We start from the raw sequence: 12,534 nt of genomic DNA, 5'->3' as shown, positions 1-12,534 counted from the left end.
TGCTGGTACATGGATGCTCCTCTTTCTCCTTCTGGAGGTCACATGCTGCCAAACTTCTTCATCATCCGTCTGTCCCTGCTGCGCCTGCTCTGAATCTTCAGAACATTGTGGCTGTAGAAGCATCTCCTGACGTCTGTCCAGGAAATCTTCATTTTCCCTTATGCAACGCAGAGTCGATACTCGTTTCTCCAGACCTCGAACCTTCTCTTCCAATATGGAGACCAGCTTGCACTTTGTACAGACAAAGTCGCTTCTGTCCTGTGGAAGAAAGACAAACATGGCACAACCTGTGCAGGTTACAACAGCTGATCGCTCTGTGACGGGTTGGATCACAGAAACCCCCTTGGGAGCTGCCACCCAATGTACCAAGACTACTCCTGCTTCTGTTTCCCCTGCCAGCTCAAGACTCCAGCACCCTGTCTTGCTGAATTAGACACTCCAGTCCACTTCAACACAGACCCAGGGTCTGAATCAATTGTCCCAAAGCTGCAAGTTTATCTGAAAACAGCTCATAGAAGTGTGCTTGTCTTTAGCACTCAGATGCCCAACTCCCAATGGGGTCTAAACCCAGATAAATCCGTTTTACCCTGCATAAAGCTTATGCAGGGCAAACTCATAAATTGTTCGCCCTCTATAACACTGATAGAGAGATATGCACAGTTGTTTGCTCCCCCAGGTATTAATACATACTCTGAGTAAATTACTAAATAAAAAGTGATTTTATTAAATACAGACAGTAGGATTTAAGTAGTTCAAAATAGTAACAGACAGAACAAAGTAAGTCACCCAGTAAAATAAAATAAAATGCGCAAATCTATGTCTAATCAAACTAAATACAGATAAGTTCCTCACCAGTTCCAGAATGCTCCCTTTTACAGGCTAATCTCCTTTTAGCATGGGTCCAGCAATCTCTCACAACCCCTGTAGTTACTGTCCTTTGTTTCAGTTTCCTCCAAGTATCCTGGGGGGGTGGAGAGGCTCCTTCTTTAGCCAGCTGAAGACCCCTATGGAGGGGTCTCCCACAGGTTTAAATAGACTCTCTCTCTTGTGGGTGGAGACCTCCCTCCTATGCAAAGTCCAGCTCCAAGATGGAGTTTTGGAGTCACCTGGGCAAGTCACATGCCCCTGCATGACTCAGTCTTTACAGGCCGACACCATTGTCCACATGGTATCTTGCATGACTCCAGGAAGACTTCTCATGTGGATTGGAGCATTCCAAGATGCATTGTTCTCCAAGTGTTTCCTGATCAGGTACTTAACCTGGCGAATTCCTTCCTAAAGAAGCTGACCAAATGCCTCACAAAGCTTACTTAGAAATCAAGCAAGCATACAGCCCATATTCTTAACCTCAAGTAGAAAATGATATATATGTACAAATAGGATGAATAGATATAGTAGACCATAACCTTTACGGAGATATGTTACATGGCACAGGCAGCACAAAACATATTTCAGTTATATCATACATACATTTATAAACACCCCCCCATAAAGCCTTATGGGGTACGCTGTCACACCCTCCCCCTGAACTTACTGCCAGAGACTTGGACACTGTCCATGGCGGAGGCAGTATACCTAAAGTTCCTCTTTTCTGGACAGGACATCTGCTACCCAGTTCTCCTTTCCTTTAATATGAGTAATCTCCATGTCAAACTCCTGTAGGACCAGGCTCCAGCGTAGCAGTTTGGAGTTGGTGCCCTTAGTTCGGTGAAGCCATACTAAAGGTGAATGGTCAGTTAGAATTCTGAACCTCCTATTAAAAAGGTAAGGTCTTAATTGTTTGACGGCCCACACAATGGCATAGCATTCCTTCTCTATGACAGAGTAATTCTGTTCGGCCGGGGACAGTTTTTTGCTCAGGAAGGCAATGGGGTGCTTCTTACTGTCTTCCCCTATCTGCATCAGCACAGCACCCAACCCTGTGTCTGACGCGTCAGTGCACAACTCAAAAGGCTTTTCGAAGTCAGGGCTGGCCAGCACAGGCTTCACAGACAGGAGTGCTTTTACCTTGTTGAAGCCTTTTTGGCATGCCTCTGACCAAATGACCTTATTAGGTTGATGCTTTTTACATAAGTCCGTGATTGGGGACACAACGTCACTGAACCCCACCACAAACCTCCTGTAATAGTTTGCCAAGCCTATGAAGGATTGGACTTGCCTTTTAGTCTGGGGTACAGGCCATTTCACGATGGCTTCCACCTTAAGAGGGTCGGGGGATATTTTACCCCCCCCTACCCAGTGCCCCAGATAAGGGACTTTGGCTGCCCCTATCTTGCACTTGGAGGGCTTCGCAGTTAGCCCAGCCTCTTTGAACTTTGATAGCACGACTTCCAGGTGCTCTTTGTGGTCACCCCAGGTGTTGCTGAATACAGCAGTGTCATCTATATATGCCCTAGCATAATGCTGCAAGCCATTTAACACTCTGTTGACCAGTCTCTGGAAGGTGGCACCCGCATTTACCAGACCAAAAGGTAACACTGTGAATTCATAGAGCCCTATGTCCGTGATAAAAGCTGATTTTTGTTGTGCCTCTCCCTCCAGAGGGATCTGCCAGTAACCTTTGGTCAGATCAAAGGTACTAAGGTACTTGGCTTGGCTCAGCACATCCAGCATGTCATCAATTCTTGGCATGGGGTATGCATCTGTTACAGTGACAGCATTGAGTTTTCTATAGTCTACACAAAATCTAACGGTGCCATCCCTTTTGGGGACCAAGACCACAGGGGAAGCCCATGCACTGTCAGAATCCTTAATCACCCCCAAGTCCAACATGCTTTGTATCTCAGCCTGAATTTGCTCCTTCACCTTGCCGGTGGCCCTATAAGGCCTGGAAGGAGGAGGTTGAGCCCCTTTCGTGAGGATCCTATGGGACAGCAAGTGCGTCCTCCCTGGTTTGTTGGAAAATACCTCACTGTACTTCTGCAGTGTTGACAACGCTTCCCTCCTTTCGAGTGGTGTCAGCTCACTACAGATTTCTATACTTTCAAGGGATGACCCGTCTTGGCATTCAGCCATCAGATCAGTGAGTGGGTGTGCCTCAGTTTCCCCTTCGACACAACAGATCATGTTTACCTCGGCCACTCTGCTGTGATAGGCCTTGAGTCTGTTTACATGTACCAGTTGGGGTACCGCACCATCCAGGGGCTTTTTAACTTTATAAGTGTCCTCATTCGCCACTTCCACCACTTCAAAGGGCCCCTCCCAGGAGTTTTGCATCTTGAACTTTTTGGCAGGGCCAAGTACCATGACCAAATCTCCTACATCAAAAGTGCGTTTACAAGTATTTTTATCATACCACGCCTTTTGCTTGGCCTGACTGCTCTGGAGGTTGTTCTGTACAATCTCCATCATGTCTTTCAACTCCCTCCTGAACCTCTGGACATACTCAGTCACGGGTTCCTCCCTTACCGTGTTGCATCCTTCCCAGGTATCCCTAATGAGATCGAGGGGTCCCCTCACTTTCCTCCCATACAGAAGGTCAAATGGAGAAAAGCCTGTGGACTCTTGGGGTACCTCCCTGTAGGCATACAGCAGGAACGGTAATAGTTCATCCCAACTTTGGCCCCTTTTTTTGGCATACATCCCCAGCATGGATTTTAGGGTCCCATTGAATCTTTCCACCAGCCCATTGGCCTGGGGGTGGTAGGGGGCCGTCTTAAGCTGTTTCACTCCACACACCTTCCATAGCTCATTGAACAACTGCGACATAAAGTTTGCCCCCCGATCAGACAAAATCTCCTTAGGGAAGCCCACTCTGCTGAATATGGTGAGCAGAGCTCTTGCCACTGTCTCGGCTTCTATGTTAGACAGTGCAATTGCCTCAGGGTACCGAGTGGCGAAGTCTACTACCACCAAGATATACTTGTTCCCTCTCCGGTTGGGGCGTGGCATAGGACCCACTATGTCTATTGCCACTCTTTGGAATGCCTCCTGGATGATGGGCAAGGGACGCAGCGGAGCCTTCTGGGGTCCCCCCGGCTTCTTCCTCTCCTGACACACCGCACAAGTCCTACAATAATCCCTCACATCATTCTGTATCCCTGGCCAGTAGAAATTCCTCCTCAGCCTGTCATATGTCCTCTGTACCCCCAAGTGACCAGCAAAGGGACTGTCATGCGTTACCAGCACTAATTCCCCCCGGTGTTGGCTGGGTATAACAAACTGCTTATAGGGTTGACCGGGACCCTGGTTTTTCCCTACAGGGGCCTGCCTGTACAGTTTCCCGTCCTCTTCAAAAAACGTCTCCCCCCCCTCCCTTCCTGGAGTTCCCTCCGAGATACACTTTCTTATACTTTCAAGGGAGGGGTCCGCCCTTTGTCTAGCTGCAAATTCCTGACAGACAACCCTTGAGATAGCGTCCCCATCCCTGGGCACTGACTGCATCTCCCCTGCCCCCACCCCTGGGAGCCTGTTGTCCTCAGCCAGACAGAGGCCTGGCTCTGCCTCTCCCATATTTGGAAGTACCCCGCCTCCCTGCACTGTCCTGTCAATGAGACCCTCCCCCAACTCCTCTATGGGTTCCAAGGTCCCCGCCCCATCCCTGGGGACTCCCTCTGAGTCACTCACCACCATGTTCCCTGGGGCAGGAGAGGTTGGCTGTTCAGCTGCATCAGACCTACAGTCATCAGCCGGAACAGCCTCCCCCTCACAGCCTTTCTTCATGCTGCGAGTTACCACACTAACAGTCCTAGTTCTGCTGAAAAAATCATTTCCCAGCAACATGTCCGCAGGGATGTCCTCGAGCATCCCCACCAGTAAATCCCTTTCCATACCTTCCCATTCCACATGAACCTTAGCCAGGGGCACAGGGAACCTCTGCGGCCCCACCCCCTTAATGTGGGTCGTCTGCCCCGTCAGAACACTAGCATCCGGGACCACACTCGGTCGAACCAGAGAGAACTGAGCCGCCGTATCCCTCCATCCCAGACACTCCATGCCATCAATCTTGACAACCTTGATGTGTTCCCTGTCCACTTCACTGGGCCCCAAGTCCACCAAGCTGGTGTGATAAGAGGTGGGGGTGCCCTCTGGGGCCCCAGGGCTGAAGGCAACAGAGCTAACATGGGACAAGGGAGGCTTATTCTCCTTCAATTTGGGACAGCTACTCCTCAGGTGCCCTGGGGAATTGCAGTAAAAGCACCTTCTGGGATCCCCTGCTTCTGCAGGAAATTTGGGACGAGTAACCGGAGAATGGGGGGGTGACTGCCCAGCCTCCTTTTTCCCAGACCCAGGGGTAAAACGGTGATTCTGCTTCCCCCCAACCTTATACCCCTCCGCCAGTGGTTTATGTTTGATCGCAGCTTGTGCTTGTTCATAAGAGTCAGCATACTCAGCTAATTCACCCACTGCATTTACCTTTTTGTCCCACAAATACTGTTTTACCTCATCACTGTACATATTCAGGAAGTGTTCCTGAGTAACCAGATCACACATCCCTTCAAAGCTGGTAATGCCTCTCCCCTGCACCCACTTATCTACCAAATCTCTCATTTCATTGGCATAAGCCACATTACTTAATCCAGATCCCCTCTTAAGGCTCCTGAATTTAACCCTGTAGGTTTCAGGTGTAACCTGAAACTGTTTCAAAACCAGTTCCTTAAATTTACCATAGTTTGAAGCATCCTCAATAGGCATCTTATTGAATATGTCCAGAGCTCTGCCAGTCAATTTTGCTATCAATGTGGTCATCTTCTGATCTTCAGGGATGGCATGGAGGGTGCACAGTCTCTCAAAGGTGATGAAATATTTGGCGATATCGCTGGACTCGTCATACGGTGGACATAGTCGCTCCCATTTGTGGATTTTTGGGGAAGTGGAGCCAGCAGGGGGAGGGTTTTGTCTCCTCGACTCCATAACAGTCAGTTCATGTTTCCGGGCCTCCCTCTGGGCCTCCATAGCCCTCTTGTGGGCAGCTGCCTCTGCCTGCTCCCTCGCTGCCTCCACCTCCATAGCTCTCTTGTTGGCAGCCTCTTCCCTTGCATGTTCTGCCTCCATGGCACTAATTTCTAATTGTCTTAGTTCCAGCTGTCTCTTATGTTCATTTTCTTTCTCTCTTGCTACCAGCCTGGCCAGCTTTAGTTTATTAGCAGCGTCACTAGTACTCATTGTCCTGCTTTCTTGTGCTGGGCTACAACCTCTCTGCAGTTCACTGAAACTGAGATCACTAGTACTCATTTTCCTGCTTTCTTGTGCTGGGCCACAACCCCTCTGCAGTTCACTGAAACTGAGATGCATTCAGCTCAGGGGATTCTTAGTTAACAAAGACTTTCACAGTGCCCAGCGTTCAGCTTTTCTGGGCAATTTGTACCCTGTGCAGTTTTAGTTTCTTCTGATCTTCCGTCTTACTTATTTTGCTTCCTTTTCTGTCCCTACTTCCCTTGCCTGAAATAAGCAAACAGAAAATAACAAACCAGTAACCACTTTGTCTGTTCTCCAGCCACCACACTTAAACTCACTTAAAATCACTACCAGTATCTCAAAGCAATCAGCTGTGCACAGATCCTGCCGACTACGCCACTGTGACGGGTTGGATCACAGAAACCCCCTTGGGAGCTGCCACCCAATGTACCAAGACTACTCCTGCTTCTGTTTTCCCTGCCAGCTCAGGACTCCAGCACCCTGTCTTGCTGAATTAGACACTCCAGTCCACTTCAGCACAGACCCAGGGTCTGAATCACTTGTCCCAAAGCTGCAAGTTTATCTGAAAACAGCTCATAGAAGTGTGCTTGTCTTTAGCACTCAGATGCCCAACTCCCAATGGGGTCTAAACCCAGATAAATCCGTTTTACCCTGCATAAAGCTTATGCAGGGCAAACTCATAAATTGTTCGCCCTCTATAACACTGATAGAGAGATATGCACAGTTGTTTGCTCCCCCAGGTATTAATACATACTCTGAGTAAATTACTAAATAAAAAGTGATTTTATTAAATACAGACAGTAGGATTTAAGTAGTTCAAAATAGTAACAGACAGAACAAAGTAAGTCACCCAGTAAAATAAAATAAAATGCGCAAATCTATGTCTAATCAAACTAAATACAGATAAGTTCCTCACCAGTTCCAGAATGCTCCCTTTTACAGGCTAATCTCCTTTTAGCATGGGTCCAGCAATCTCTCACAACCCCTGTAGTTACTGTCCTTTGTTTCAGTTTCCTCCAAGTATCCTGGGGGGGTGGAGAGGCTCCTTCTTTAGCCAGCTGAAGACCCCTATGGAGGGGTCTCCCACAGGTTTAAATAGACTCTCTCTCTTGTGGGTGGAGACCTCCCTCCTATGCAAAGTCCAGCTCCAAGATGGAGTTTTGGAGTCACCTGGGCAAGTCACATGCCCCTGCATGACTCAGTCTTTACAGGCCGACGCCATTGTCGACATGGTATCTTGCATGTCTCCAGGAAGACTTCTCATGTGGATTGGAGCATTCCAAGATTCATTGTTCCCCAAGTGTTTCCTGATCAGGTACTTAACCTGGCGAATTCCTTCCTAAAGAAGCTGACCAAATGCCTCACAAAGCTTACTTAGAAATCAAGCAAGCATACAGCCCATATTCTTAACCTCAAGTAGAAAATGATATATATGTACAAATAGGATGAATAGATATAGTAGACCATAACCTTTACGGAGATATGTTACATGGCACAGGCAGCACAAAACATATTTCAGTTATATCATACATACATTTATAAACACCCCCCCATAAAGCCTTATGGGGTACGCTGTCACACGCTCACCTTCCATATCACCTTCCTCTTAAGAGCTTACTCAGCTGTTCCAGTAACTAGTCAGAGAAACCCACAGATGAAAGCCTCAGTGCGCTCTCCCCAGGCGAACTCCCAGGCAAACTCCCTCTGTTAGCCTCTGCGGTTCGCTGCTCAGCTGGTTCGCTGCTGACTGCCCTTATATACCAGTCAGGCCCACTCAAGGCCCACCTGGAACAAAGCACTCCCAATTCACACTTTTCAAACAAACAAGCAAGCAATCAAGCACACGGTCAAACTGACAAACTGTCCCAGCAACAGACACTCAGATACTCACCAACACAGCCCCCCTAATGCAGCACTTAGCGTACCTCCTCTCGGACAGCTCCCAGGCAAACTCCCTCTGTTAGCCTCTGCTGTTCGCCGCTCAGCTGGTGACCGCAATAAGGATTGTTGACAGTGTTTGTTATCTTCAACCTTTCAGGTGAATACGACACCTTCGCTAAAGCCCGATCCCCTGGAGATAAGCCAGTGATAACACGGCCCCCAGTGAGACCTCCAGACCCTCCGTGCAGAGCTCCTGCGTCCCAGAAGCTGGAGCAGAAGCCTGAGCCGATAGCAAGAGGAGTGGAGGAAATGCCTTCATCTGTGTAAGTAGGAAATCCCCAATCCCTATCAGGGCTGTGTGCCCTGACTTAAAAGCCCAACAGGAGGCAATTCCTAGCAGGCAAGGGATGTGCAAAATGTGCAGAAGGAAAAGGGGAGGTGATAAAAGCCATACAATGGCACTAGTCTAATGAAACCATGAGCCTTTTGTAGGATAGTCATGGGGACTCCATTTCGTCCTCAGGACTCTCTGTTGTGTCCAGTAACAATGGTGTGAGAAACTTCTAATCACTTCCTGATGAACAAGCCACACAAAAGAACAAACTTTCCAAGAAAGAGTTGAGGCTGCTTGGATTTGTTCTAAGCAAAATGAGGGGGAAGCTGACCACTAATTAAACTGAGCTCTGCACTCCAATTTCACTTAAGTCATAGCTGGACACCAATCCCATTGAGTCAATGGGAGTGTTCTTATGTAAAGAATGACTAAAGATTTCACCACTGACTTCAATGGGCGTTTGGCTTGAAGAAGGGCTTCTAAGTGTTATCAGCAAAGAATTCACTCTGTGCTGCTAGCGCTGTAATACCATAACCGAGCTTACATTTTTCATTTCTCTGCCATCTTGTCTGGGTCTGACACTGACACTGGGTGCCTGATACTTTATCATGGACCTCTATGCTGGCATTTCTTCCCACTCTCCTATAGATCACAAAGTCATAGGGTTAAGATTTCTACCCGTTCCCTGCGCCAAGCCCTCACATACCCCATTGCAGGTGACTTGCTGTGATGAAACATCCTTTGTGACCACATTAATCCATTTAAGTACCCAAAAGCCAATGAAGTGTCATGCCCTCCGTGGAACAAGAGGTGCGATACCCAATTGTTACGGCACAGCATGGGGAATGCAGTGTCCTTTGAAGAGGAGCAGAGTCTGAGTTCCCTGTGCGTTGTGCTCCCGACATGTAGTGTCTCTGGTATAGCCCTGCTTGATTTGGTGAATAACTTTCAGTTAAGCAGTATTATGTAGTTGATCCAAATCCTGCAATTTGCACTCCTTACTCAGGTCAAACTCCTATTGGTTTCAGTGGGCCTCATGCCTGAGGAAGGATGAGCAAACGTTGGCCTGTTACTGTTAATGGTTTGCTGTGATTCCTTTTTAGTTACAATTACAATTTGAAGTCAGATCTGTGATAAGTCTGATGGAGATCATAGGTCATAAAATTAAGAATACAGGGGTTAAAGGTTCTCAAGCCAGTGCGGAGGGGTTTAGGCCGCCAGGCTGCAGGCAGTAAGACATCATCTCTAGCAGCAAGCGGTCAGAACTGTGTCAGGCAAGAGCAAAACAAGAGGTGTGAAAGCAGGAGTAGCATCTCTGATCAGATCAGAGAAGGATATTGGTAGGAGGCTATTGTTGACCATCCTCAGTGCTTTCCAATGGCAGCCTGCCTCCCTCCCCTCACCAAATAATTGCTCTTTGACACAAATAGTTTCTCATCAAATAACTGCCTTATCATGGAAGAACTTAAAGAACCTTGCTGGTTTTGTTTGCAGAGTGGCCTCCAGAGCAAAGTTCTTCGAGACAGCTTCCCGGAGGACAAGCAGGTAAGAGATGCCAGGAACTAGGGTGCTTTCACACAAAAACACACACACACACACACACACACACACACACACACACACACACACACACACACACACACAAGCCTGCACCTCAGCACAGAAGTGACCTTCTAATCACAAGTGGGCAGCGCAGGCAGGAGGCCCCCATCTGGTTCTTTCCTAGACTTCAGTAATCCTGGGTAACAGAGATGGTTTCCAACCAGAACACTGCATCTAAGCAAACCAGATTTCGGGGCCTTCACAGTCTAGATCTGAATAACAATCTAGATCTGGATCTGAATTTTGTAATTTGAGCTCACATCTGCTAGGTAATAAATATTTCTTTGGATCACTGTGTTGATGTGAGTTCAGCTCTAGGCCAGTGTATTGGATGTTGTGTTGTATTTCACAATACCCAGTACCTGAAAAGCTTAGGATCATGAAAAAGATTAGACTGATTGCTTCCTTGAATCTGTCCCCTTGGAAATGCAGAGTATAACCTTCTTATACAAGTATTAGAGGGGTAGCCGTGTTAGTCTGGATCTGTAAAAAGCAACAGAGGGTCCTGTGACATGCGTCTTGCGTCTGACGAAGTGGGCGTTCACCTATGAAAGCTTATGCTCCAATACATCTGTTAGTCTTAAAGGTGCCACAGGACCCTCTGTTGCTTCTTATACAAGATTAAACATTAAACTGACACTACACATAATCGGTTTTCAGTTGGAACTCCACTGTTAATGAATATGATGGCCTTGAAGTCAGCGTCAGATCCTCCGGGCAGGATGGGGTGGCAGTGTTTTGAATTAGATGCAGTTCACTCTTTCTTGCTGCTGTAAATTTAGTTCTGAGCAGTACCTGTACATGCAGGCTTCATCTCCCCATTCTCATAGATCACCAGCACCACTGTTTGTTTTTTTGGCATGTACCAAAAACACAATCATGGCTGTGTGTAGATCTTTGAGAGAATGACAGATGGGGGCTGGGGGGGGGGGGTCTCTCTTAGCGATGCTTACAATTTCCTTGCCTAGTGTACTGAGCAATATACATTAACCTTGCCTGCCATCCCATTCCTCCTTGTAGATTCATGGCCCTGATTTTAGACTTGTTTATTAAATTGATTTTCTTTCTCTCCCTTCCCCTATCCCCTCACTCATAGCTCCTCATCACCGCAAGGCAGACTCCCGAGTGATGAGAGCTGAGGCTAAAGGTACGTGTCTGTCACAGAAAGCAACCAGCTGCATAATTTTAACCTGGCTTCAGCTGACAGGGTGGAAGGGAGGCCACTGGAGGTAGCTGGGAATTTGTAAGGAGAGACTGATTTCGGCCTCCTCTCGCCTTCTCCAGCAGAAGACTGGGGAGGAGAGGTCGTCAGAAGTGGCCCATTTTCTCTCTCCTGTTGCAGTGTAGCAGGGCAAGGTAGACCAGTGTTCCACGGTTGCCATGTAATCCATGTTATTCCATGGTATGGATTCCACTGGCAGCAGCTGCCTGTTCTCGGTGAACCCTGGCTATGGTCACTACTACTTTGTCCTACTGGGCTTTAAGGTAAATAAGTGTGAGTTTGAGTCCTTATTGTGAGGGGCCACCCACAAAGTTCATGGCCAGGTGCAAACAACCCCAGAAATAGGGCGTGCTTGGTTCAGGCCTGTTTCTAAGGGTTAAATGATCAATGTGCATTTGCCACCACTAACTGTCTCACACTGTTCACCTGATTGTTTTCTTCTTTCAGGCTTTTATCCAGCTAACCCTGGCTGGCTCCAGGAGATTTTCCCTGCTTCTGAAATGGACTCCCCTGCTCCCCAGACTGTTTCAATCTGTGTGATGTGATCCTGGAGTGCAGCTATCCTGTTGGACACTGACTGTGGAGCATACCATTGTGAATAGTTCGTGCGGTTAAAAGAGAAGGGGATGAAATAGGAGGAAGACCCAGGCTATGTCCCTGTTAAATTAAATGTTTGTTTTGGGCCATTTTGCCACAGCTCCCCTAGCTTCTGCCTTGGGCAGCATGTAAAGGACGCTTGTCATATCTAAGGAGAGTGATAAACCGTGAGTCTGACAGAGTGGTGAGAGCAGACCTAAGCTACAGAACTGAGCGGAGGGCAGGCCAGGGAAGGAATAGGAAAGAGCACTGAAAGCAATCTGCCCTCCAACCCTTTGGAAATTCCACTCTGGAAAGACATTGAGCTTGGATGGATGTGCAGTCAAAATGCAAGTGACCAATACCCAGAGCTTGGGTACCTGGGTGTGACGAGCTGACATCCGAATCAGACCCTTTTGCTGTTGGAAACTTCTTGCCATTGACATGTTGTTTTAAAAAAACTGTTTTTGAGTGCTAAGGAAACCATATTGTGTTGTTTCAGTGGTTAAGGCATCAGTGTGCATTACAAGAAAACTCTGTTAACCATAGGGGTCCATGTCCTGGTTCCACTGCAGGCCAGTGTTCAGCCCAGCATACATATAGCTGTGCAATGTTCAGTCTTCCTACCTTCCCCCACAGACCTAAGGCAGCACCTTGCCCATTTCTGATCTTCCTTGCATGCTGCAAATGTCCCCAAGCCATTCCCAGGAGCCAGTGTGCTGTTAGTCAGGTGCCTTTGTGGAGCTGCTCCCTGATTTCCCATTGCTTGGAAGAAGAGGTT

General features: G+C 47.7%; 1 protein-coding gene across 1 annotated transcript in view; it reads left to right on the top strand.

Moving 5' to 3' along the window:
• Positions 1-11,094, top strand: part of OPHN1 (oligophrenin 1) — a 137,703-nt gene extending 126,609 nt beyond the window's left edge. Inside the window, exons 23-25 of the mRNA XM_065411323.1 lie at positions 8,177-8,342; positions 9,848-9,898; positions 11,052-11,094. Coding sequence (XP_065267395.1) covers positions 8,177-8,342; positions 9,848-9,898; positions 11,052-11,094 — 260 coding nt within the window. The remainder of the gene's footprint in view (positions 1-8,176; positions 8,343-9,847; positions 9,899-11,051) is intronic.
• Positions 11,095-12,534: the final 1,440 nt, after the last annotated feature.

The sequence above is a fragment of the Emys orbicularis genome, chromosome 9, assembly GCF_028017835.1.
Source record: "Emys orbicularis isolate rEmyOrb1 chromosome 9, rEmyOrb1.hap1, whole genome shotgun sequence".
In the NCBI taxonomy this organism is placed as follows: Eukaryota; Metazoa; Chordata; order Testudines; family Emydidae; genus Emys; species Emys orbicularis.
The sequence above is the reverse complement of the archived record's forward strand: the minus strand, read 5'-3'. Positions and strand labels throughout refer to the sequence as shown.